The following is a 26638-nucleotide window of genomic DNA, read 5'->3' as shown; positions in this document are numbered from 1 at the left end:
AAAAGCAGATTGTATTTTAAACCTTGAAAGAGGATTGAAAAGTGACACCATGCAGACTACAGCAGACTTTATTCAAAGAAACCACATCACTCCATGCAGCACAGTCTAGCCAATGAGGAAACACTTGGGTCGGACACCGCCACTGACGTTAGCACAATCATCTGAAATTACAGCAATGCGTGATGATGCTAGAGCACAGATTTCTAAATCCCCTAAAGGGCAGGTGTAAAGGATCAGGTTAGTGCAAAACTATAATGGTTTGGCAGGGGATGTAGTTACATTTGATCATTATGAAAATTTATCTGAGTTCTCCAGGTTTTAAAAATATATAACAGGACAGTAAAGTGTGGAATCTAAAGCATCCTATATTTCTGGTACATTCAAATCAAAGACAAATGCCAAATCAGTGATGCAGAGAAAAAAGTGAGCAAATATTTAATAAATTTGCATAATTTAGGTTTTAAACTTTCATCTTAATATTTTTTTTTCTGTCTGAGCACAGAAATGTAATGAAATTTAGTTTATTTGAATGTACGAAAAAGTCCCAAAGGAGCATAATTTCACTTTAAGCCCACTGAGAGTGACTGAGTGATTGTCTTGTACTGCTGTTGGGGAATACTGGCCAGCTGTCATAAGACACAACATGAATCAATAACATATAATCAGTCCTAATCTGCCATTGTATATTAAAAAAATACTACTTTTGCAAATTAGTTAATAAATAACTTAATCACTAGGATATTATATTAGAAATCTTTAGCCTGACACTTCATGAAGCCCTCCATGTATCACGCATATATTCATTTGGAAGCAGTTTCTGACTGAGCACCTAAAAAAAAAATAGTTGCAGACAAACACTGAGTCAGAAATTCACAAAGTGCGCAATACATTCTTTGCAAAACTCAAAAAATAATTTAGCCTCAATTCAACCACACAAAACACTGAATTTACCCCCAAACAAGTTTTACACACAGAAGACACAGAAGCGGCATAGACAAGTGCACTGTGACGTGGACAATAACGTGATTAGTGATCCGTGAGACACAACGTGGAGTCAACAGAGGGAGAAAATGCAGATATAAAATGTTATTTTTGGAAGTCTACATATGTTTTTGTCATAATTAGTAGCTACATAAATATACAATAATTTGCGACAATGTAATATTTACCACTGTTAACTCGACTGGATTCTTTGCTGCAGACAGAAGGAGAACGGCCTGTTAGACAAATTACTCCACATTCCCTTTATGACATTTTACATCTGCAAAACTCCATCAAACGTCAGTCACAACTTTGGTTATCATTCAGGGATCGGAGTGGACGACCCCTTTTCCAGCATTTTTTTTTTAATGACTGGCCTCCTGCAGAAGCTCAAATGTCAGCTGCGTGATGTGCTGCCATGCTTGCTGGATGTGATGTGACTCAGTAGTGCGTGCACAGATGGCAAAGCGCAGGACAAAGCGGCCTGAGAGCTGACAAGGCACCAGATGGATCTCTCTGCTCTTGGTGATCCTTTTCAGCAACTCTTGGTTCAGTTCATTGGAGCCCTGAGAGGAGAAAGCAAGGAAGAATTACACCAGCTAGGCTTTGTGTCACGACTACTTAATAATTAGGTGACTGGATTAAAGTAATCACAGTCTTGACAGTCAAATTCCCATAGACAGGGAGCTCTGATATGTATTTTCTAGCTTTTCTAAATAATGCCCTCGGTGTTATTGAACCTTTGAGGTTTCTAGGTGACTTTTTGTGACCACTGCAGAGATCAGATCATAGAGCTGTACCGTTGGGTGCTGTTACCTTGAGCCTGAAGCAGACCAGTCCCAGGACAACTTCAGCACAGATCTCAAACCTCTTGTCGGCTCGCACCAGACTCTCAAACTCCTTGGCCAGGGCCACTTGCTGTAACATAGGATGTGAATTATTCATAAATATTTCATGAAATGTAAAAGATTTATTGTACATGCAAATAAAAGTGAAGTTTTTTTAAAACACTAATTTTTTAAGCATTTGCTTTAAAAAAAATCCTTCACCTGCAAACAATATTAGCTGTAATTGGCATTATTTTCCACTAGATGCCAGTGTGGTTTGTTACATAGCCTCGCGCTTTAGGATTGGAAGACTTTTTTCTTGTCATTCTTCATTAAAACCTTTCTTTTTTCTTAGAGCATCACTGCTTACTGTGAAGTAAATGCATTCATCTGATTAAACAAGCATGCAGTGTGATATTTCACATTTTAGAAGAGACAATTCCTGGTGAGCTCAAATCAGACAAGTTCAAAATTTGTACTCAGCACCCATGAAATGGCCTTTATCAAAGTCTGCTCTGAAAATGTCATCTTCCTCATACTGATTTTTCTAAACATGGTACTTATCAAAGATGTTCCTAAAGTACAATTTATCCACTTAAGATCAAAGACTCTGCTGATGCATGCTGAAACGTGCGACAATGCAGTTATCCCGGTTATATCGTTGAGCTTCCACTCAACTTTTCCAACTGGTAAATAAAGCCAAACCTCTGGCATAAATGGCCAACAATTGGTTGACTGTGATCTTGTTTCTTAAGTCCCAGCAGATAATACAGTATCACTGTATTTGATTACAAGCTAAACTCCAGTGACCTCACTTCCTGTCCTACTGCTGACTGTATGCCAGGCAGAACTTTTCATACATATTATTCATATTTTGCGGTTTCAGATGGCTGCAGGGATCGATTCTGCTCCTGTCACTTTACTTGAAATGGAGCGTAAACACAAAACAGGCTGATTTGATTGACAGAGCAGACTGGAAGAAGAGAGAGCGAGTCAGACAGGGGTCATGCATCAAAAAGAAAAGATGAAAAGAAAAGGCATGTGCAGGGTTGGGAAAGGAAATGTAGTTTTAAATAGAAGATACATGCCAGACATATATGACTGCAGGGCTAATTATGCCGATGAAGAGATAGAAGAGGAGGGAGGGCAATGGCAGGACATTAGTGGTAAGGAGGATTAGGAGCAAAGAGTTCTAGGAAGCAGGAAGGCGAAGGCATTTCCCATAAAGGCATATATGATTTCCTGAAGTGTTTTTTTTTTCTTTTGGAAGTGACTGAGATGTAGAGAAGTGGTGTGTGACAGATAAATGGAGGTGAAACAGCAAAGTGAGACTGATACCACTGGCACCACTGTTGGTACAAGGTTAATCTTTTTACTACATGGAGGATAAGAAACGCAGGTTAGCAGGGTTACAAAGCCTGAATTAGCACTAACACACTGCTACTTCTTAAAGTAATTGATCTGTTATTTACATCAGCTCTCACACATTATGGGGAATAATTGTCAGTAATCCCTGCACAGCTAAATGAATGGAATATGTGAAATCCATCCATGCTCTTCTGCTTTAGGGTCACGGGGGTGCTGCAGCCTATCCCACCTGTCATAGGGTGAGAACCTGGAGAAAAACAACACCGGAGAAAATATGCAAACTCCTGGATTCAGACCCAGAACCTTCCTGCTGTAAGGTGACAGTGCTGACCACAGCACCACTGCACCATCCACATATGAAAGCATATATTTGAATAACCTCAAATTTAATGTGTAACAGGCAAATAAATGATCCTATTACTTCAAATTTTGACCACAAATGCCACAAATTTGAAGAAACCCTTCACATCCCCAGGAACAGGTACATTTGCCGATGCTGAGTGAGAAATCATTTTCCTGCGTGTTTACCTTGCGTATATGAGCTTGCAGACCTTTGAGCCCATACATGCGAAAGACAAACCACATCTTCAGTGAGCGAAATCTCCTTCCCAGTGGGATCTGCCAGTGCTGCAGGCCAGAATTGGATAAGGAGAGAAGTTATTACCACAATGTTCAAATCATGATTATTAATCATGATAATAATTCATCTTACCCGATAATCTGTGACCAGTCCTGTTGATAGAAAAACAGATAATGTTGTCCATTACATGTGCACAGTCTTAATTTTAAATAAAACCCCTTTAAACTACTCGTGTCAGCCAGCCTGCTTCCTGGTTAATAAGAATCGTAAGTGCAGTCAGTGCATTTTGAATCACAGACTAAACGCGTTTTGCACAAACAGAATAGGCGAAAATGGCATTTTATAAGATTATAAGATTTTATAAGATACAAGATCTATATTTTCTGAATGTAAAGCAACACACCACAGATTACAACTTGCATCGACTTAACAAAGCTCCAACATTAAAACAACCCTTTTAAATTCAAAATGTATCTTCTATAACAGCTGCTTTTTGCTATTATCTTAGCATACTGTTGATTGTCCAGGTGTTGCTGTCACTGCGCTCAGCGCCTCTATCTCACTAATCACAGGTAGCTCATCTCTGCAGAATAGATGTCTGTGTTAGCCTGGACTAATAACCACTAATTAGATTGAAGAGTCCAGAGTGCATGAGCATACGCTTTTGTAAGGTGCTTCACAGTGGTGGGAGGCACTGCAGCTCTCAGTCTTTCTGTCTGCTTGACAAGTAAATTACAGTGAAAATCTGAGACCATCTGCAGGCTATAGGAGAATTTGCACAGACACACAAAGTAGAAGCAGACAAAATAGTTGTATAGGAAATTCCCTGATTATATCTTTATAGTTTTTGTTTTTATTCAAGTCTCCAAGACAGGACAATAGTTTACCAATGGAATTGGACATAAATACTGTCGACTTCTAAAAGGATATCAGTGAAAACTATAACTACCTGATTCCTGGTTTTCATGTTTCAGGTAAAGTGGTTCCATTTTAAAGGCTCCAATGATGTCTGCTCTCTCCTTCACCCTGTGGACAAAAACGTCTTAATATGGCATTAAGCTCTAAGAAAAATGTCCAAAAATGTAAAATCAAAATTGAGTGTTTTACTTTATTCGTGTGGGTTAGCCACGAAAGATTTTTAGGAAAATTCCACCTCTTTTCAACCAATGAGTTGCAAAGTGAATATATGGTATAGAAATAATATTTAAACACTTTATTAAAACTTAATAAATGACCTTTTGGCTTTAGACCTGTATTTTTAAGGAAATCAGCATATGCTTTATGAAACAGGCTAGTCTGCTCTAGTTTTTGCATAGTTTGGAAATGAGTTATGGTTCATTATCTGTAGGAGGAAACTGTCTCCAGTTGAGCAGTTTCAGAGTACAGGATGGTACCGTGATGTGATCAATTTCCTTCTGCTATCATATTTTCTCTTTCAATCTTATTAAGTGAATTTCTCAAGCATTTATCCATTTATTTTATTTTGTGTTGTAAAAAAAAAAACCCCATAACATCTAATATTAATATTTTCATTTGTAACTTCAACATCCTGATAATGCCTGTCGGCCTGTTGTTTTGCTGTTATGATTTAGTGAGACTGAGAATTTAAGACCTGTGTCTGTTTTTGAAACATGAGACTCTGATGCACTTGTCCAGTTGCTCCGCTGTGCACCTGAATGTCCCACTTCTCCTTCTATTCTGGTTAGAGGCAGGTCCTCAGTTTTATTTAGACATCACTGTCTGGCATCTTAATGTGTTGATATAATTGACAAAATTCATTAGACTATTCATCTGGAGAATAAGTGCTACTAGAATGCTGAAGTGATAGTTACTGAAAAAAACCTGTATTTCTACACACTTACACTTAATTATATCCATTTTTATATAATAATAATAATAATAATAATAATAATAATAATATTTACCTATATATTCTATACCCAAATGTGAGCCAGCACACTGGACTTCTCTGAAAATGAAGAAATTGATCAAGCATAACATTTGATCACTATTTTTTTTCTTCAGGAATTCTAGTGAATAACTAAAAAAATATATGTATAATGTGATTTCCTATTTTTCATCTATTATTAAAATAGTTCATTTGAAAATTCATGGATAACAACATTATCTATATTGAATAGAAAAAATATAATTGTGATTAAAGTGCTTGTTCATACTGGTAGATTAACCATTACAGAAACAGTGGTAATTACCACTGCTGTGTATTTAGGGGAGCTTTGTGATCGGGTGGTTTGCACATTTGTTTAGCACCAGAAATCCCAAATTTTTTCACCACCATGTAAAATGCTCCTATTAGCCCATACTTGACTTGTTCGTCCTCCAGATAAGCAGTTTACTGTACAGGATGGGCCATTTATATGGATACACCGTAATAACATTGGAATGGTTGGTGATATTAAAGTCCTGTTTGTGGCACATTAGTATATGTGAGGGGGCAAACTCCTCCAGATGGGTGGTGACCATGGTGGCCATTTAGAAGTCGCCATCTTGGATACAACTTTTGTTTTTTCAATAGGAAGAGGGCCATGTGACACATCAAACTTATTGGTAATGTCACGAGAAAAACAATGGTGTGCTTGGTTTCAACATAACGTTATTCTTTCATGAGTTATTTACAAGTTTCTCTTTGTTCACAGCCATTGACATGTCGAAGAGGTTAACACATGAGGAGCGGATCGAAATTGTGTTGATATCTGGTGAACGCAGTAACCGGGTCATTGCAGCAGATTTCAATGCACAGAATTTGCAGAATGGGCAAAACAAAAATTGGAACAGGACGCTCAGTTCACGCAGAAGATTTTGTTCAGAGATGAGGCAAACTTTTATGTGAATGGTGAAGTTAACAAACAAAACCACCGCTATTGGTCTGACACTAACCCACATTGGATGGATCCCTCCAAGACTGTTGGAACAACAAAAGTGATGGTTTGGTGTGGTATATGGGGTACAATGATAGTGGGTCCATTCTTAATCAATGGTAACCTCAAGGCCACTGGATATTTGAACTTGCTACATGATGATGCGTTTCCCTCTTTATGCCCGGAAGCCTGCATGTTCCCTGAGTTTTTTCAGCAAGATGGTGCACCACCACATTATGGGTCCAGGTCCGAGCATTCCTAGATGAACAGTTTCCTGGAAAGTGGATTGGTCATCGTGGGCCAGTTGAATGGCCCCCAAGGTCTCCCGATCTGACCCCCTTAGACTTTTATCTTTGGGGTCATCTGAAGGCAATTGTCTATGGCGTGAAGATACGAGATGTGCAGCACTTGAAACTACGGATACTGGATGCCTGTGCTGGCATTTCTCCTGCGGTGTTGCTATCAGTGTGTGAAGAGTGGGAGAAGAGGGTTGCATTGACAATCCAACACAATGGGCAGCACATTGAACACATGTTATAAGTGGTCAGAAACTTTTAAGAAAGAATAAAGTTATGTTGAAACCAAGCACACCATTGTTTTTCTTGTGACATTACCAATAAGTTTGATGTGTCACATGGCCCTCTTCCTATTGAAAAAACAAAAGTTGTATCCAAGATGGCCGACTTCTAAATGGCCACCATGGTCACCACCCATCTTGAGGAGTTTGCCCCCTCACATATACTAATGTGCCACAAACAGGACTTTAATATCACCAACCATTCAATTTTATTACAGTGTATCCATTAGACCCCATTTCTACAAAACTGCTCAAAGAAGTCCTGCCATTAATTAATGCTTCAATCTTAGATATGATCAACCTATCTCTAATAATCGGCTATGTACCACAGGCCTTCAAGGTGGCTGTAGTTAAACCTTTACTCAAAAAGCCATCTCTAGACCCAGCTATCATAGCTAATTATAGGGCAATCTCCAACCTTCCTTTCATATCAAAAATCCTTGAAAGAGTAGTTGTCAAAACAGCTAACAGATCATCTGTGGAGGAATGGCTTATTAGAAGAGTTTCAGTCAGGTTTCAGAGCTCATCAAGATTAGGCTTAAAACTTTCCTTTTTGCTAAAGCATATAGTTAGGGCTGGACCAGGTGACCCTGAATCCTCCCTTAGTTATGCTGCAATAGACGTAGGCTGCGGGGGGATTCCCATGATGCATTGAGTTTTTCCTTTCCAGTCACCTTTCTCACTCACTATGTATTAACAGACCTCTCTGCATTGAATCATATCTGTTATTAACCTCTGTCTCTCTTCCACAGCATGTCTTTATCCTGTTTTCCTTCTCCCACCCCAACCGGTTGCAGCAGATGGCCCCGCCCCTCCCTGAGCCTGGTTCTGCCGGAGGTTTCTTCCTGTTAAAAGGGAGTTTTTCCTTCCCACTGTCGCCAAAGTGCTTGGTCATATGATTGTTGGGCTTTTCTCTGTATCTACTGTACAATATAAAGCGCCTTGAGGTGACCTTTGTTGTGATTTGGCGCTATATAAATAAAATTGAATTGAATTGAATTAAATTAAATGGCCCACCCTGTACATTTACCCCTGAGACCACTTTTATACCTTCTTTTTACATTTTCTGAGGGGTACCTCACATTTCTTAATGTAACTGTGCGCAACAGGATTGCTCTTCCGTTTTTTTCTCTGGTGTTTTTAAACAGGAACTGTTCCTGTTTTCTTACAGCAACCTCGTATACACTCTTTTTTATCGTTGCCATGTTAATCTGAGGCAGCCTTATTATGCTAAGAATATAAGTTGAATTCCTGTGTTTTTAAAATAGTTCTAAACCTTCTACTCTTTTTAATAATTTCCATGATTATATAAATATGAGATTTTTGATGTGCCCTCAGGCATTTAAACCCTACACAGGACACCTTTTTTGAATAAGGTCATTTCAATGATTTTAAAGAACAGTATCAGACAACTAAAACATTAGGCTGTCTTATTGGTTATATTGTTATATTGTCAACAGTAAGAGAGTACGAGACAGGCAATGGAAACTGTTTTTTAAGATCCTCTTCCTCTAACCACATGTTGAGTTTCTAACTTTTTCCATCTTGTGAAACACATGTCTTGTTTTGTGGATGCTGACAGAAGAGGCAGGTGGAAGGCGTGAGTCTATTTTTACTGTGCAAATGACTGAGGTGTAGATGGATATCAGTAGTCATTGTTACTTCATGGGAGCATGTGTGAGGTGAACTTGAAAAGAAATTCTGGAACAAAACAAAACAGTACTGGATACTATAAATGGTGTGTGTAATGCTCCCTTTTTTTTAATAATACTTATTTAACTATTGCTGCTGTCATATCTGGTGTGTGTTAGACATCTTACCACATCGCGGAGCAGTCAAAGTTGACTAAAAGCCACTTGTGTGGGTTGAAGTTGAAAGAGTCAGCAAACTAAAATAAAAACCAAAAAGTTAGCCACAGTGCTAAATCTTGAACAAAGTGATCGGAGACCAAATAATCCTGTAAAAAAATAAACATTTTTTGTACATGCTTTGTACATGCTTATTTAGTCTTACTAGTGCCAAGAAAATCCTATCACCAACATTATTATCTAGACAGAAGGTGTCACAGTGTATCTGAAATGCAAAAGAGGAAGATCCAGCCATCAAGCTCACAGAATACACTGGAAATAACCCTTTCCTGACAGGGTTCATTCAAAGAGAGACAAACCAGTCTTAATCTGCTCTCATCTTTTTGTTGGCTATCTTCTGTAATATCCTTTTCCCTACCTCCACAAATGCAATAAGACAGCGCAGAGAGACAATGTGATATAAACCCCTGTCTGACAGTTGCCATGCTGACTGATTCAAAGTGGGGGGTGGTTGCTTCCTCGTCCCCGTCATTCATATCCTAGCAACCATCACTTCAGCAGGGCTGCTCTCTCATCCAAAAAGGACCGGGCTTCCTCTTCATGCCCTCATCCAGTCATTTTCACTGACCTCATAATGCTTCAAAGTTATGCAGTAGAACTACGGTGCTATAAATGAAATCCAACTATTGTTACATGTGGCTTAAATACATTTTTTTTTGTCAGTGACGTTTAAATAATATTAGAAATTCTAAAATGATGTGTTACAGGTACAAACCCAAAATCAGCACTGGCAACAGCCACACTAAAAGAGAGGATGGAACAACAGCTGTTCCTTTTACAGTTAAGTCTGTTTTCTCTGTGTCTCCACCAACGTTGTTTGAACTTGTGTGTCTAATAAACAGTGATATATAAAGGTCTAACGCTGCCTCAGGAAATTACTCTGTCCTTATCTCTGCGTCTCTGCACAGCTTGGGGAGCAACAGCTGCCTCGGCAGCCTCAAAAGGCAGATTGATGCTCAGCGGTTTATGCTGATTGTTCGGTCTAACACTCAGCCCTTCACGCTTCCTCCTTGACATTAACGTTATGCCCTTTTCAGACAGTATACGGTTAGTGTTTGCTTTCATAGATGCAACGGCCGATACTACATGTGCAATCTGGCAGGATAGATTTAGCACCGCCTAAATTTCTGACCACAATTAAACCACATTAATCACACGGAACCACATTAGTCACTGTACCGGCAATGATTAGAGTTAAAATTGTGCCGTGCCACTTTTGTGTTGGAGGTTCTTGTAGCAATCGTGATTGTAGAACCTTCATGAAGGACTAAAACATTGCGGCTAAGATTAGTCAGGGTCTTAGTGCACTACATGAACATGACAACTTGTACGTTTTACTCACTTCAACACCGTTCAACAAAGGTCTAAATTCTGGACAGATGAATGCACTCCCAGCATACGCCGCATCAATGTGCATCCACATATTTTCCTCATTACCTGAACAAGAAAAGGAGACATTATAAATGTTTGTAAGACAGTTTGTCAGTATAGATAACTACTATCAAATATTCTGGACCATCATAAAAATGAACTGAGATTATTCAGAAAACTGACTTTTTTGTTCTTTCTCAGCAAATTCATGAAGTGCATTTGGCATTTCTCTTCCTGGTCTTATTAAATCAAAGTCACTCTCAATGTGCTTGTTAGGATTTATTTGTGTGCTACAAAACAGAAAAAAACGAGTGTGTGCGGCAGCGACTTGTTGACTCACATAAGGGTCCCAGCTCAGTGAGGTGATCAAAAGCACAGGAGGGAGTGGTGCCCAGCGTCGCACAGAACTGAAACATACAAATATTGGACACACCAAAGTGCCATGTTTCCTGTGTTTCCAATTTGACTGTCACAACTGTAACAGCTGCTGTAAGACATTGCTTTTATATCAATTTCTAAAACATAGATTAAAGATAGGTTATCACTCCTGACACAGCGATGATTCAGAGCTGCTGCCTTTTCTTTAATATTCACTGATAGTGATCTGTAGGTCCAGATGAGCCAGGGATTATTGTCCTTAACCGGATAGACATACATTATATTCAACAGAAACAATGTTATCCTTCAGCAGAAGCCTCAGGGTGCATACAGCTGCATCACAGGCTAATTGTATCATTGTGGCTAACAGCTGACAGACGTGTTGCTCAACTGCTTGTTAGCTTTAGTAGCGAAAGCAAAGCAATGACAAATGAGAATTTAATTCCAAACTGTTAAAATCTATATTTTTTGGTTGCCGTATAGTGTCTTTCTGTGTGATAGTTAAGTAAATGCATGGGGAGTTTTGTCTTTTCCTACGTAGAAAGGGATGAGTCCAGCTGCTTTGTCCTCCTCCACCATCTTCTTAAGCATTTCCTTTCTGACAGCATAACGGTTATCTGTGGGCACCTTCCTCATCATGACTGCTCCAATCAGAGCAGCACGCTCCACTGAAGAATGAGCCTTAGGACAAAAGAGATCCAGCTCAAGTGAGAACAACAATTCAATCAAGTTCTTGGAACACCTGCTCCTTTAAGTAGCTGCATAAAGCTGCCATGCAAACAGCTAAGTTCAACTTTATGGATACTAAATGATTTTATCTGATTACTATGCAGGCAAAAGGTCAGAGTAATCAATTGCAGACAATCAGCTTATTAAAACAAAGCGTTAATTTGTTCAATACGGAGCTGGAACAATGTTAAGTGGGGCTGAGTTCAAACAACAAAGTACTATAAACTGTACAGTATGAAGTCAAGTATCACGGTGTGACTCAAAGTATTTTAGTCAAAAGTAGTTGTGATGTAGTTTTATGCCATTTGATTCATGCTGTAAAATTTAAGTAACACAAACTAAAGATGAAGATTTCTTTCCTGTGCTTAATTTGTTTTTGGCTAACAGTGCACAATACTAAACGGCACAAATCAATCAATTTTGAATTACCTGCAGGAGATTATCACTAAACAGATAACTATTCACTGTGAAAAAGGCATATGTTGGATGGATTTGTTGCTCCTGAACAGGCAGTAGACAAAAATCGTCGATCTCCCTGTAAAGGTCGGTGTGGCCCTCGGGCGACTCCCTAACACAATCACAAAGTCAGCCTGGTATTAAACCTGATCCGAGCGCGCTACTGCCTGGCTGACCCTCTATCTTCCTAAATTGCTGTTACTGACGTAACCGCTGCCGTCACATGGACTGCCGTTTAACTGAGTCTACTTAAAGAAAATCTGTGTTTGTAATGCATTTCATTTATCTTTATGTCACAGTTGCGTAACTTAATATATCTGCAGGTATATCGTTTTAAGCTGTTTTGAAATATAGCTAAGCTAATAACTTGCATGTGAACTTTAGATAAATGTAAACACTGTGACTATGGTTCTTCACAGTTGTAATATTAAACAAGTAAATGTTAAAGTGATGGGAAAAAAAACTAAAATTTAAGTAAAGTTAGTCATTTTGAGATGAATTGTAGAATTAATGTAGAATTATGGACTTGCATCAAGGCAAGTAATTGCATCGTTTATATGCAAGTAAAGTTGATCATTTTGATCACATCAGGAGTTTGCATCAAATAACAGAAGAAGAAGAATAGTAGAAAGTATATGTTGCTCTTACTTGGTCAGATGTGTATGCCACCAGCTTGGAAAGGATTTCAGACTCAGACTTTTTGGCATTGATCGTCTGGACCCGTCTGACTGCTTTACAGCGTGCAGCGAGCAAAGATATCAGGGTGGCCTCACTGGCAGTTCCCTGTTGAAGAATTAAGGAGGCTGTGAAGCAAAGCCTTGCTGCTGTGGATGTTATTTGACTGTAAAAAAAATCAGATGCTACATGGTTGCCAGCCAACGCCAGTCATCCTTTTGTCTACGATGGACTCTTGGAGCTTAATTATTGGTTTTTAAAGGCAGGGTTTCTGCAGGTGTTCTACAAATTGTCTAGAATGTTGCTGCTGTGTCACATTACTTCTATCCTCTTTGCACTGGTTCCCTTTAAAATTTAAGGTTCAGTTTAAGATTTTGTTGATCCGTTTCTTTGCTCTTAATAGTCCGAAGCCTCCCTTTATTATTGAACTACTTCATCTGTAACTTTTAGATCTTAGATCAGCAGACCTGAGTTCAGGTTAAAGACAAAAGGAGAAGACAGCGCTTTTATTTTGTTACTTCTTTTTTTTTTTTTTGTGGCTCCCAAGTTGTGGAACTCACTTCCATTGGAGGCAAGATTAGTGAACACTGTTGCTAAAAAGAAGCTGATGTCCTGTGAAGGATTGCCTTTCATTAGTTTTATTTATATTATTTTAATTTTTGTATTGTTTTGTTTTTTAAGGACTTTGTGACTTTTGTTTTTTGAAAAGTGTGCTATAAGTAAACTTTAATTCTTTACTTGTAAAAATTAGGCATTCAATTATTATTTATATTTCATTTTAGAATAATGAAAGCTATTAATAGAGAATTTAATTTCCATCTTTAAACCCGAGACGATATGTTATGCATGTCTATATGCATTTCAATCTGAGGTGTCTGTGGTCCCCTATGAAAATTATTTAATGATAAGGATTCTATTATATCTCTTTTGTTAATTAACTATGTCTGTATGAAACTTTGAGAAACTTTGTTTGATTAAACATGTAAGGTTTTTGTGCTGGTGGATAGTCCCTTTAACTGCATGACTCATGTCTTGACCAGAAAAAAAGAAATTTGGAAATTGTTGTTTGAAAGCACTCATCAACCAGCCAGCTGATATAGTGGCAACTGTTGGAGCTGGATAATAATAAAGTGAAGCATGGCTTCTAAGGTTTGTGGAGTCATTTTCACAAGGAGATCAATGAAATGTTAAAATCACCCAATCAATAGGCACAAATCAGCAGAAAGAAATTACATCAGTGGTTTTTAATCAAACTTTTGTCACTGACTAACTCCAAGGGATGAGTGTGAGGCTTGAAAACTCGTGCTAGAGAGCTGGGTGGAAGGCTTTGTTGAATGTGATTTTAGGATTTTGGACATGCATATAGATCTGTAACCAGCTATAAGGACATCTGAAATGTGAAGATTTTGTAAATATAATAATAACAATGCAACCTTTCACCAGAAGCATATTGTATATATTTTCAGATGTGAAGGCGGGAAGCGCTAACCAATCACGTCTCTGAGAGCTTGTGCAATGTAGTCATCATGAAGGAGTTTAAAGCTTTCTGCCTAGTCAGGTGGTAAAACTGGGTTTATGACTCTGTGTGTAGAAAGTTGCCTTTTTATTTTAAAAGGCTTTCAGATAAAGGGTCCCTACTCCTCTGTAAATGAACAAACCATGTAACAAACTGTTTTATGAGGCGATGTGAAAATCGCATTAGACTTTGGGACCATATCTGGATGCACTGAGTATCCTGGTTTGTAAATATATCAAGAACTTTGAAATTCTTTGAAAAGCATGAGGACACAATGGGTTTTTCCAGCTTTCACACACCCAGCTGTACTAATAGGAAAATGTAGCCTTTTGTTTTTCATGTATATTTGATTCTACCTTTTATCAGCTGAAAAGAAAAACAGAAGCCAAGATGTAGTACTGCTAAAGATGAACTGTGTAGTTTCAAGAATTTAACATGTTTTTGAAATAAATGTATAATGGTCACACACACAAACATACACACACTTTTTTAAATTGAAGCCATTAGTCAATTAGCACATGTAATCTTTTTAAGTAGTATTTTTCTCTGTCATCATGATTCATACGGGGTAAAAAGGGAACTCTAAGGTCACCAGAGGTTTTTTTTTAACCATCCCACTTCCCCTTTGTGTTGGTATAAGGTTTATAATAATAGGTCTGCAACGTGCGGTCACAACACTCAATTAGCCTTGCTGCAGCGAGAAGAGCCCCATTCGTTGCCATAGTGAGCCGTGCTAAAACAGGAGAGAGGCAAGAGAGAAACAAAAACACGATGAGCCAGATGAGCACGCACACAAAAAACACGCCCTCACACTCAGGTGGTCACAATAGAGGAGGCATGAAATGATCTGTCATCAGAGTGTGCTCTCATGCTCCACCATTCAACATCCCATAACACACACACACACATATATATAGAGTGTATCCTCAGCTATTGCTTTCTGTATTTCTGTCAATGGAACACCAAACTAATGCTTAGCCTTTTTCCACACGAAACAATCCCAGCACCATCATTGTCATCTCTGCCTGCCTGTGGATGACACATTAAAAGGCAATTTCCTGCCAATTTTCTGCTGGATTGAACCAGACGGAGGCAGAGACAACAAATCAATAGCATAAAAGCTGGTGATGAATATGAGCACAGGGGCAACCAGGTTATTTGTATACACATAAAGACTCTCAAAGTCAATCTGCCCCGAAACTTTTAAACAATAACATGTATAAAAGTGTCAGTTAGAGCCACTGATCTTCAAACTAGTGTTAAAATATGCAGAAGCTGGTTGGACTCCTTGATAGTGGTAGCCAACCAAGTGTTTGACCAAAGCACACATGCAATGAACACATACAAATGACCGTTACCTGAATGACACCACCTCCACGGCCATGTGTCCCAGCTATAAAACACTCAGGCAGCTGAAGCATCTTCCCAAGCCAATCTAACATCACTGTCTCTAGCTCGGTGCAGGCTGGGCTGGCAGCCTGAAACCACACGGCCAAAATGCAAATGAAAATGTCAAACACTTCAGATATGGACTAATTTCGAAATGCTGAGTCAGATACAGGAATACAGAAAGGTTTCAGTTACCCAGGAAAATCCAATGCAGCCAATAGCTCCACAGAGCATGTCGGCCACCATGGCAGGGTAAGAGGATGCTGCTGGAAAGTAAGCAAAGAAGTACGGGCTGTGCCAGTGGGTGACCTGGAAAAACACAAAACATAGTACAAGTGGTTATCTAAATTCATCGTATTCCTTATTTTGAACAGCTAATTGACCATCCTATATGGCCCAACAGAGTCCTAATATCCTGCAAACAACCCTTTTAAAAGCTGAAGCTTTAACCAACAACCAGTTTCTACCAGATCATCTACTAAATTTAAACTGCTACGCTAGAGTTGCCTGTACCTCAGAGATATCTAAATTACAAATGAATACATTTATACCCCCAAAATATATATAATATATACCCCTGGCATTATGACCCTCTCGACGTCTTTTATAATGTCCTCATAGCTTTCTGGCTCCAGTGGTGCCTCATTGGGGATTAAAGAGCGAAGATATCCTGGTTCCAGATCTGGGTAGACGGGTCGCTTCTCTATGTTTTCTAGGTAGTCGGCCACATAGTCTACCATCTCTTTGCCTCTGCGTCGAAATTCTGCTGCATCCATGGTACAACTGTAAGACAGCACAGACACTCATTACCTTTCAGTTTTTGTTGTTGCTTTGACTGCTTATAAATGATTTTGGTGTGTTTTAAGATTAAGATACTACAGAGTGGTACCAAATATTTAAAAGAGCAGCTATATTAGCACACAGAAGTTTGACCTTTGATCTTGCTGTAAGATGATGCTAAGTTATGTCCGGAGTTTTTGATCATGAGGCGTTTAAAATACATAAAAGCAGTTAAAAGTTACATTTAGTCACTCATTAATAAATACATATACACTCACATTCACTCAATCATATACACTTCATCACCTGTACTGGCCCTCTTTTGATTTCATAACTGCATTAATTCTTTGCTGCACAGATTCAACAAGTTGCTGGAAACATTCCTCAAACATTTTGTTGCAGCAGATTTGTCAGCTGCACATTTAAGATGTGAATCTCCCTTTCCACCACGTTGTCGTCTTTGATTGAGAACTCGTTGTGTTCAAGAAACCAGTTTGAGATGACTAGAGCTTTAGGGCGTAGTACGTTATCCTGACAGTAGTGGTATCTGACGCTGTCTTCTGCAGCTGTAGCCGTTGCAGAGGGTCATGAAAACTGCCCAGCGCATCGCCGGAGCACCACTTCCTGCCATAAAAGACATCTACAGGAAGCGGTGTCTGAAAAGGGCTGGGAAAATCATCAAAGACCCCAGTCACCCATCGCATGGACTCTTCACCCTCCTGCCCTCTGGGAGGCGCTACAGGAGCCTCCGGACTAAGACCACCAGGTACCGGAACAGCTTCTTCCCCACAGCTGTCAGACTCCTGAACTCTGCCTCCTGACATCTGACCCACGTTAAACTCATGGACTGAACATACACACACCCACAATGGACAACTGTACCCTCAAACACATAATAATAACATGGACTGAACCACCACTCACAACCACTAGCACTTTATATAGCCTCTGTAGAAACTATCTACACCCTCACTTATCTTAACTGCACTACTGTATAGCTCTGTGTAAATAATCATTCTGTACATTCGATAATCTTTAATCCTACAACTGTTTACAACTTGCATAGTTCCCATTTCTGTATAGCTGTATATCTCAGATTTCTGTAAAGTTATTTTTCATATTCTGTGTAGTTTTTCATATTTATATCCTGTTCATAGCCTGTACATAGCTTGTACTCACTACAGCCTGTACATACCTATAGTTATAGAATATTCACAACATACTTCATACCGTGTACATTATAACATTCCATAATAGACCCATTTCTGTAATATACTCACATATCTATATTATTGCTAATATATATTGTAATATATCTATATCACTAAAGCACTTCCGGATGGATGGATGCAAACTGCATTTCGTTGCCCTGCACCTGTGCATGTGCAATGACAATAAAGTTGAATTCTATTCTATTCTGATGACTTGTTCATTTCACGTTTATTTTAACACCTCTTGCATCAACTGTTACTATGCAGGCACAAATGCAGTTACCAGCAAAATGTATCTCTCACCTCTGACCTAGAACTTCATCTACAGTTAGTTGTGTCTGTAAGCGTGCTTGCCTTGGCCTTCTTGCGCTCTGGTCACCTTATACAATAGATCACCTGGACATTCACGCCAGACAAAGCTTATGACCCTCAAAAGGACTGAGCACCACATTTGCGAAGTGTGTATAAAAATAGCTACAACTACAAGTTTTAATAAGGTGGCACTAAAGCAAGCCATGTTAGCACTGATATATTTTCCTTTTAATTCCGCACACAAAACTTGATTAATCCTGGAGTCACGTAGCCACACTCGTTTGGGTTTTTCTAATTGCTTTCTTCTTTTATTTTAGTCAGTTTATTGAGTTTTTCATAGCGAATAGTTCTTCCATTGAATAATTGTTACAGAGGTTTAAAGGCAAACAACATCCTGGCATCTGGATTTTTAACATGGGTCAGACATGGATCCCAGGTCCTTTCAAATAGCCTAATACAGCATTACTGGCCAGGATCAACTTAATTTCTTCCAATGTGAGAGAATAAAGGACCTCCCCAATTTAGCATGTATACAGTAAATAGGTGAGGCTGGAGATTTCCTGTTTAATAGCATTAGTTATCTGGCCAGCAGAACTGTGAAAGCTTTTAAATTTAACAGGAGTGAAAGTAGCCTCAGTGAATAGGGCAGTCATGGCATTAGGAGTAACGTCGCTTCCAGTTAACGTGGAAGACATTTAAAAGATTTCAGACAAGAAATCATGGCCTTTTCGCATAGAGGAAACACAGTATCAAATATTTTGCGTGCTGAGCTTTAGCATAGGGAGCTTGATGTAGGATCTGACATGGGACAAGATTGTGTCTGTTCATTCTGACAGTAAAATGAGAAATTCCTTTTGTATTTATCCTGGCAGCCATGGAAAGATTTAGGAGTAAGTATTTCTATTTCTATTTATTTATTTATATAGCACTTTTAATAACAACAGTGGTGTTGACCAAAGTGCTGTACAAACATACAAATTACACAATAAAATAACACACAATAAAATAGCAATATCAATTAACATCAATGCCAAATAGCTAATAACAAGTGAATAAGTAAATAACGCTCATGCAGTATTAAAAGCCAGTGAGCAGAAATGTGTTTTAAGATAGGATTTAAAAAGGTTAAGGGTAGGAGCCTGTCTAATGTGGAGAGGCAAATCATTCCACAATTTAGACTGCACGACCGCAAATGCACGATCACCTCTAAGAACCAGGCTCGACCTTGGTGTGGCCAAGAGCAAAAGATCACCCGATCTAAGAGCTCTAGGGGGAATACAAGTCTGACTGATACCCTGGGGCCTGTCCATTCAGTGCTTTATAAGTCACCAATAAGATTTTATAATTGATTCAAAAATGTACAGGGAGCCAGTAAAGCGAGGCAAGCACCGGGGAGATGTGCTCATGTCTCTTCGTTCGTGTCAAAAGATGAGCAGCAGCATTCTGGACCAGCTGGAGCCTTGCAAGACAAGTCTGACTAATGCCTAAATATAAAGAATTACAATAGTCCAGTTGGGATAGCATGAAAGCATGAATTGCCCATTCTAGGTTTTTAAAAGACAAAAAATATCTCAAAGTGGATAAAAGCCTCAGTTTAAAGAAAGACCGCTGTACAACTAAACTAATCTGTTTCTCAGAGGTGAACTTATTGTCAAATATAATCCCCAAATTTTTAGCATGCAATTTGATAAAAGGTTCTAAACTGCGAAAATTAAAATGTGAGGTTCTAGAATTGCAACTTGGTCCAAAAACGATCACTTCGGTTTTATTTTTGTTGAAATTGAGGAAATTAGAGGCCATCCAGACCTTAACTTCGCCAAGACACTGAAATAGCGTTTCTAGGGAGGCAGAACTGTTTCTCTTTAGGTGAAGATAGATCTGAGTGTCGTCAGCATATGAATGAAAACTGATATTATATTTCCTGAAAATAAGACCCAGATGCAACATATAGATAGAGAAAAGAATTGGCTCCAGTACAGAACCTTGGGGAACACCACAAGAAAAGGGGGCTGTGGAAGAGGTAAAATCTCCAATCTTCACTGAGAAAGTCCTATTAGAGAGGCATGACCTGAACCACTCTAATGGAGTGCCTTTGATGCCGCAGTGCTTCAACCGAGAGATAAAAATGCTGTGGTCAACAGTATCAAATGCAGCGGTCAAATCCAAAAGCAGAAGCACAGCTGAATCGCCTGAGTCAGTGGCTCGTAAAAGATCGTTAAGAACTTTTAAAAGTGCAGTTTCAGTGCTAGGAAAAGCTTTAAAACCAGACTGAAACTCTCGAGAACATTGTGACCATATAGAAAAGATTGCAGCTGAACAAATACAATCTTTTCTAAAAAAAAAATTGACTGAAAGGGGAGCTTTGAAATAGGCCTGAAGTTTGCAAGTACAGAGGATGAGAGATTAGGTTTTTTTAAGCACTGGTTGCACAACAGCATGTTTAAAACAGGCTGGCACAACACCTGATTTAAGACTGCTATTAAAAATCGCTAAAATGTAAAGGGCTGTGAGGACCGAGCATGACAGATCGGACAAAAGTAACCAAAAGGTCATCTCCGTAAAGGGCCATGCAGATGACCCATGGTATTTCTGACTGTGCCAGGATCATAACAGGATCAGACAGTAACGCAAAGGGCTGCCTTGTAGAATGATATAAATGAAAATATTCAGAATTTGAGTCATTTCACTCAAAAGCTGCCTGAGAGGAAATGTATGGTAATATCACACATGAAACTAATTTTTCCCCAATCCCAATCTACTCTGTCAAACGCCTTTTCGGCATCCAGAAGAAGCATCCAGCTTTAATATGAATTGAAACTTCTAGTAGAGCAGTTGGAGAGGAGTTATAAACTATACTAACGACTTGTTTTTTTAATCAGTGAGATACAATCCTAGTTCAGAGTTTGAGGGAGTATGCCTGTATTAAAAGACCTGATAAACATCTCTAGCAGGAATGTGACCGCCTGCTTCCAAAAGGTTCAGCCTGGGCTTTCACAGCTTTGTGAAACCTCGACTGGTGTGACAGGACGCTCCAGTTCAGATTCTGATCCAGAGCAGGGGTGTTGAAACTGTTTCAAATGGCCTATAATCTATCAAACATATCTCTCTTGAATTAATTTTCTCTGTTTTCTTTGTGTTATTGTTGGGTCTCCATCTTACATTATAAAGCATGTAGTGATTTGGTGTATATAAATAAAATGGAATTGAATGACATCAAGTCAATTTGCACCTGAAAAAACATTCCTGTCACAATGTAAAAGCCAAAATCATTTTTTGGAAATTAGACATTTATATATGCTTTATTTATCTACATAAAAGGTATCACTGACACTAAAAATGCCAAGGGCAGCAGAAATGGCACCAATAACATCCCAGTTTTATAAAGATTTTAATGCAGAGTAATAAAGACACTTTTATGCATAACCCTTTCTTAAATCCTGTTGACTACAGTCTATTTCCTAATATACGCAAAGACAGACATTAAAAAAAAACACTCAGAAACATCAGAAATTGGCACAAACCTGGCAGCACTGATAAAACCTGTCTAAAAAGGGATTTTTCATCACATTTGGGAGCAAGACCCACCTTTATGTCAGAAATGTGCTCCAAGAAGATTATAAACCTGCCAGCAGAATCAGAAATGCTTTTACCATGAACAAAAGGAGAAGCTCTACAGTATGTATAAGAAAAGCAACATCTCTTAATTTACTGGAAATCGATGAAAGATAAGCTTTCTCAACGCAGGTTCTTTTCAGTCTAGTATTATCTCTAAAATGAGTTTCCTGCAAGTATATGACAATCAAGGTGCTGTAAATACTAGAAATGCTAGATGGTGATTTCTTAAGCTGAGCCATAAAGAGACAAAGCTTTCAACATGTGACCAGAACAATAAAAGGAAAAGACAAGAGAGAGGAAAAAAGGACAAAGACAAACAATTCTAAATATACAAGAGCACACTAAGCACAACAGAAGCATTCATACAATTATGTGTGTTACTTCTGCCCACAATAAACCAAAACAACCTGTGAACAACAGAAGAGACAGTGATGTCATTTTAAATTAAAAAAAGAAAAGTAACTTTTTTTTCAAGTAAACAGAATCTTTTTTTAAAAAAATACGAGTAATTCAGCATCAGTATGCTTCAAGTAGAGCACTCCATATTATATCCAAGTCTGTGAACAGAGACAGCAGCAGCACAGCACATAGCTGATGCTACATGCTGGAAATGTAGTTTTAAGTCACAATATTTAGGGGAGTTTTTGTATCTGCCAGAATAACAGCTACAAGTATTCCTTTTTCAATCCTGCTTAGTTTATACAAACAGTCATTGAAAATGTGCATTGCTTGCACAACTTAAACAGCCCAAAAGCTCCATTTGCATTCACTGTGTGGAGTACAGGCATGGTTTCATAACAGTGTCAGTTTCATGAATCTGTTCAAATCAAGCCACCATCAAGGCTTCCTTGTTCGTGTTAACATTGAATTATTTCAACGCATTTAATTTCCATTTCACGCGTCTCACAGTAACAAGCAAACCTTTTGCAATTAAATGAATAGCAGCACAAGAACACAAGCTTTAAAGACACCGTATTTGAACAGAAATGACTGTCAAACTGCTGATTCAGTGCCACAACAGCATATGAACATTGCCCCCTGAGCTCCACTACTGCTATCATTCAACAAGTGTTTCACCCTGCAAGTCTCTGTCCCTTGTTGAGATGACAAGTGAGTCCCTTATCCTTATCCTTATCCCAAATAGGATTACACATGTTGCATGAATATCTGTGTGTGTCTGTATACTCACATCTACAGGTGAGCTTCAGCAGCGGTGTTTGGATAGTGGATCTCTTCCTTTAGCGTCCACAAAGAGACCGACAGCTAGGCACGTGGTGAGTGTGTTTGTGTGTGTGTGTGTGTGTGTGTAAGCAGGACAAGAGACATTTGCTCCTTTTATCTTGCCACTTACCACCCTCATCCCACCAACCCCCACCAGACCAGCCAATGGGAATGGGGCTCATGGCCAACGTAAGAAAGACTGATTCACAAGGAGTTCCTGGAGCTGCTATTACCATGTCTCTACACACACATGTACATTGCACTTGTGCACACAGTGCATACAAACACACAAAAACGGGCACTCAGTCTTTTTACATATATTTTTACCACATCCTCTAAATGTACACAGATATAGACATAAAGACATATTTAGCACTAAAATATTGTGCACATAAAGATAAAATAAACAACTAATAACAAAAATAGTGTTAGTAATTTGTAATTTTATGATAACGCATTGTACTTTTGCACAGTTAGGAGGTACTTTTTTTTGTGACAAAGGAAAAGCCTAATGCATCCAATTTGAAACCACCACTAAATAAAGTGGTTGTTTACACAATTTCTTTGAAATCACACAGAAAAATATGTTTTTATAAACCAGCCTGGTGTTATTGTTTTCATTTTTGCTCATTATGAGCTGTCCATGTGTGTTACACATAAGATGTGGAAATCAACCTGAAATAATTAGAATTCCCTGTAAGTTTATATGAATTTGAATGAACTAGAGCACTCAAAGTGCTTTATGGTAAAAATGCTATTCTACTATTTCTATCTACTACATACAGTCAAATCTGTCAAAATGCTTTAATGCTATTAGTACTCTTTCTTTATAAAATGCATCCTGACTTAACAAAATGAGGTTCGAAATACTCAGAACCAGCATCCACATCTTGAAATAGAAGCCAAAATGTAAGCTAATGTGCAATAGCACTGAGGTAAGACAGGAGCTCCTACTTACTCTGGCAACATGTAATTCTCTATCAAAGCAGCAAATTATTATATTCTTCCTGATCACTGTGCTGGTGGGTATGATCACTCATTTCAGCAGATGTTAGTCATCAAAGTTAGATATTTTTGCATGCGTGACATTTTTGATTGATACACCTGGATTGAGGGAATTTACAATCGTCAGGCCAGAAATGTCAGAGTGTGAGTGTGTGTGTGTGTGTCAACATTTCTAGGTTGAATAAGCATTTAATTGTCCACAGTGAGTTTTTCAGTTCACCTCTTTTATTCATTTCAATCAAAAAGGGATTCTGGTATATCCGTTTTTCTTCTCCTTTTTTTTCTCCTTTTCTTAATGGTTTCCTTTGAGAAAATGAGAACATTGCATTTTGCTTGTTAACTCAGTTCAGGAATTGCTATAATATTTCCCAGAGCAGGTGCTAACTACTGGACTACACCAAAGAACTTTCAATGCAATTTAGTATGCCAAACCCCCCACTGTAAATCAAGAGGGCGGCTCCACCTGGGTTCTTTCAGCTTCCCAAATGTGCACTATATTAACATTAAATGTGACTTTGGAATTCAAGGTACTAACCTATTTGATTTCCCCTTTTGTCACTTTTTTTCTGAGCATTGAGGTTTGAGGTTCACTGCATGTTTGACTTTCCCACTGTGGCTCATGCACTTTCACTGGGCTGAACTTATAAGAACTTAACACAGAGTGTCTGTGTGTGAGTGAAAAAGATAACATTTCCTGTGACAGTGAAAGAGACAGGTTGACAGGTGGTGTCATCCAACCGTGTAAGGTAACAGAAAAGATGCTTATTTTACATTATTTATTCATCATTTGTCAATACACTGATTTTTTCCCCCCTCTTCAATATTTGTTAACGCACAGTCTAAATGAATGTTATTTACTTTTATATTAGGTAAGCAATCAATCTAAATGGTAAAAATGGTAAATGGCCTGCATTTGTATAGTGCTTTACTCAGTCCCTAAGGACCCCAAAGCGCTTTACACTACATTCAGTCATTCACCCATTCACACACACTGGCAATGGCAAGCTACGTTGTAGCCACAGCTGCCCTGGGGTGCACTGACAGAGGCGAGGCTGCTGGACACTGGCGCCACCGGGCCCTCTGACCACCACCAGTAGGCAAACATGGGGTTAGTATCTTGCCCAAGGCTATTTGGCATGCAGCCAGGAGGCAGCCCTGGATCGAACCACCGACCTTCTGATTAGTGGCTGACCTGCTCTGCCACCTGAGCTACAGCCTAAAGGCAATCGCAGCAAACTACATACACAGCAGTGTTGGGGAGTAACGGAATACATGTACCGCCATTAAGTATTTAAAATACAAAATATGAGTAACTGTATTCCATTACAGTTACCGTTTAAAAAGGTGGTATTTAGAATACAGTTACTTTGTTGAAATAAATGGATTACACGGCGGTATTTTCCTGTTTCATTTCCTGTCTCATTGAGTAACGTAACACGTTACAAAATACATTTTGGGGCATGTATTCTGTAATCTGTAGTGGAATACATTTTAAAAGTAACCTTCCCAACACTGATACACAGAAACACTCAATGCACAGACATAGCACCTCCTATATTAAAGTCTATTTAGAGCTGTAAGATTAAGAAGGTAGATGGAAAAACAAATACTGGTTCATAAAGTAATCCATTTCTTTCAGAGTTTCACAACTATTAAACTCTCTCCAGCAAAGTGTGCACAAAAAAGCTTTAAGCAAAAGTATAGGCAACTCACCTTGTGTCCGGATGTTATAAAAGTTTCTTTGGTTGCAGGCTGCGAAGCTGCAGACATGTTAATCTTTAAACTTTTTCTTTGCCCACAACAAAACTGAGCCTCAACACATGACTCACAATCCAAAGGGCGTGACAGATGGTGTCAAAGGGCAATTTCACGATGCCTTTAATGACAGCCCCGCAACTACCAACTTTTCTTAGCACCACTAACCACATATCACAAAGATTTATTCTGAGATTTTAATGTACTAAATCCTAAATCTATCAAATACCTCCAGAGACACTTTATTTGCTAGCTCTTGAGCTGGCTGTAGCACTGCACCATCTTCTGGAATAACCAAGTATTACACTTCATGGGTGAAAACACGAGGTTTTATGATATCACATTTTTAAAGTTTCCAGGAAGGCTTTCTACAAGATTTTGGCATGTGTCTGTGTGAATTTTTGCCCTGGAAGAAATTTCACACATTTGTTATAACAGAAGCCTCCTACTACAGGACCACACCCGAAATGAGGGAATACTTAAAGCCCCCAAGAATGGGTCGTTTTGTTTTATGCAAAAGGACTGAATGAAACACCCAAAATTAGTTATTAGTAGATGTGTCCATTTAGTGTATACAGCACTTGACTCAATTATCTGTTTTACCCAAAGTAGCAGATAGAATAGCTTTATAATTTGTTTTTCACATTCAATTTAATGTACTGTGTTAGTCCCTCACAGAAACCTTCACATGCTACTTTTAATAAGACATATGAAAGGGAAGCTTCCCTGCATAAAGACAAACACTGTCTTTTTTTATATCAATGTATTAATGTTTTATTCTAATTACAATAAACAGAATATATCAGTCCCTTATTTGTACAAAAATACCTGAAAAGGTTACAATTAAGATTTATCAGCCATTAAACTATTTACAGATTGAAGCAAAGCACATTATGAATACAGAAGCTCTCTTACAAAAAGAGAAGTTACCGTTTTCTTTTTTGCATTCCCTGAAATACATAAGTTTATATTTTTATAGACATATTTTTACTTTTACTCATTTGTACAGCCACATTATCTTGCATTATGACAATGTTATGAAAATGCACAAGAGTCAGAACAGATCGCGCCACCTTTGCAGAATAAGGGCCAAATGTCTGAGCTCCAGAAGCACACCAAAACTGCAGCTGAAGAGAAAAGCATTC

The 26638-nt window shown here is 38.6% G+C and overlaps 1 protein-coding gene across 2 annotated transcripts; it reads right to left on the bottom strand.

The window, feature by feature from the left end:
* Window positions 1-52: 52 nt before the first annotated feature.
* ddc (dopa decarboxylase) lies at window positions 53-26558 on the bottom strand. 2 transcript variants are annotated; one of them, XM_005949608.2, is made up of 14 exons: window positions 25452-26558; window positions 16170-16377; window positions 15790-15903; window positions 15564-15683; window positions 12663-12797; window positions 11367-11510; window positions 10792-10858; window positions 10423-10517; window positions 9033-9100; window positions 4706-4782; window positions 3889-3908; window positions 3705-3803; window positions 1798-1899; window positions 53-1547 (listed from the first exon to the last, which is right to left on the bottom strand). In XM_005949608.2, exons 2-14 carry the CDS (start codon window positions 16368-16370, stop codon window positions 1347-1349), a joined length of 1443 nt encoding a protein of 480 aa, XP_005949670.1. In that variant the 5' UTR covers window positions 16371-16377; window positions 25452-26558; the 3' UTR covers window positions 53-1346. The 2 variants fall into 2 exon arrangements, with proteins under 2 accessions (XP_005949670.1, XP_005949669.1); XM_005949607.3 differs by lacking the exon at window positions 25452-26558 and adding an exon at window positions 22702-23026.
* Window positions 26559-26638: the final 80 nt, after the last annotated feature.

The sequence above is a fragment of the Haplochromis burtoni genome, unplaced genomic scaffold (genome assembly GCF_018398535.1).
Source record: "Haplochromis burtoni strain Fernald_Lab_line unplaced genomic scaffold, NCSU_Asbu1 Contig_683, whole genome shotgun sequence".
NCBI classification, from domain to species: Eukaryota; Metazoa; Chordata; class Actinopteri; order Cichliformes; family Cichlidae; genus Haplochromis; species Haplochromis burtoni.
This window is presented reverse-complemented; position numbering and strand designations above follow the sequence as displayed.

Bases quoted from the DNA above. Each gene is read 5' to 3' on its own strand.
- ddc (XM_005949608.2), bottom strand. From the start codon at position 16,370: ATGGATGCAGCAGAATTTCGACGCAGAGGCAAAGAGATGGTAGACTAT. The intron at 10,518-10,791 runs GTGAGTCAACAA...TTTCTTGTTCAG, and splicing joins CACTGAGCTGGGACCCTTAT to GTAATGAGGAAAATATGTGG. The intron at 3,804-3,888 runs GTAAGATGAATT...TCTGGCCTGCAG, and splicing joins GACTGGTCACAGATTATCGG to CACTGGCAGATCCCACTGGG.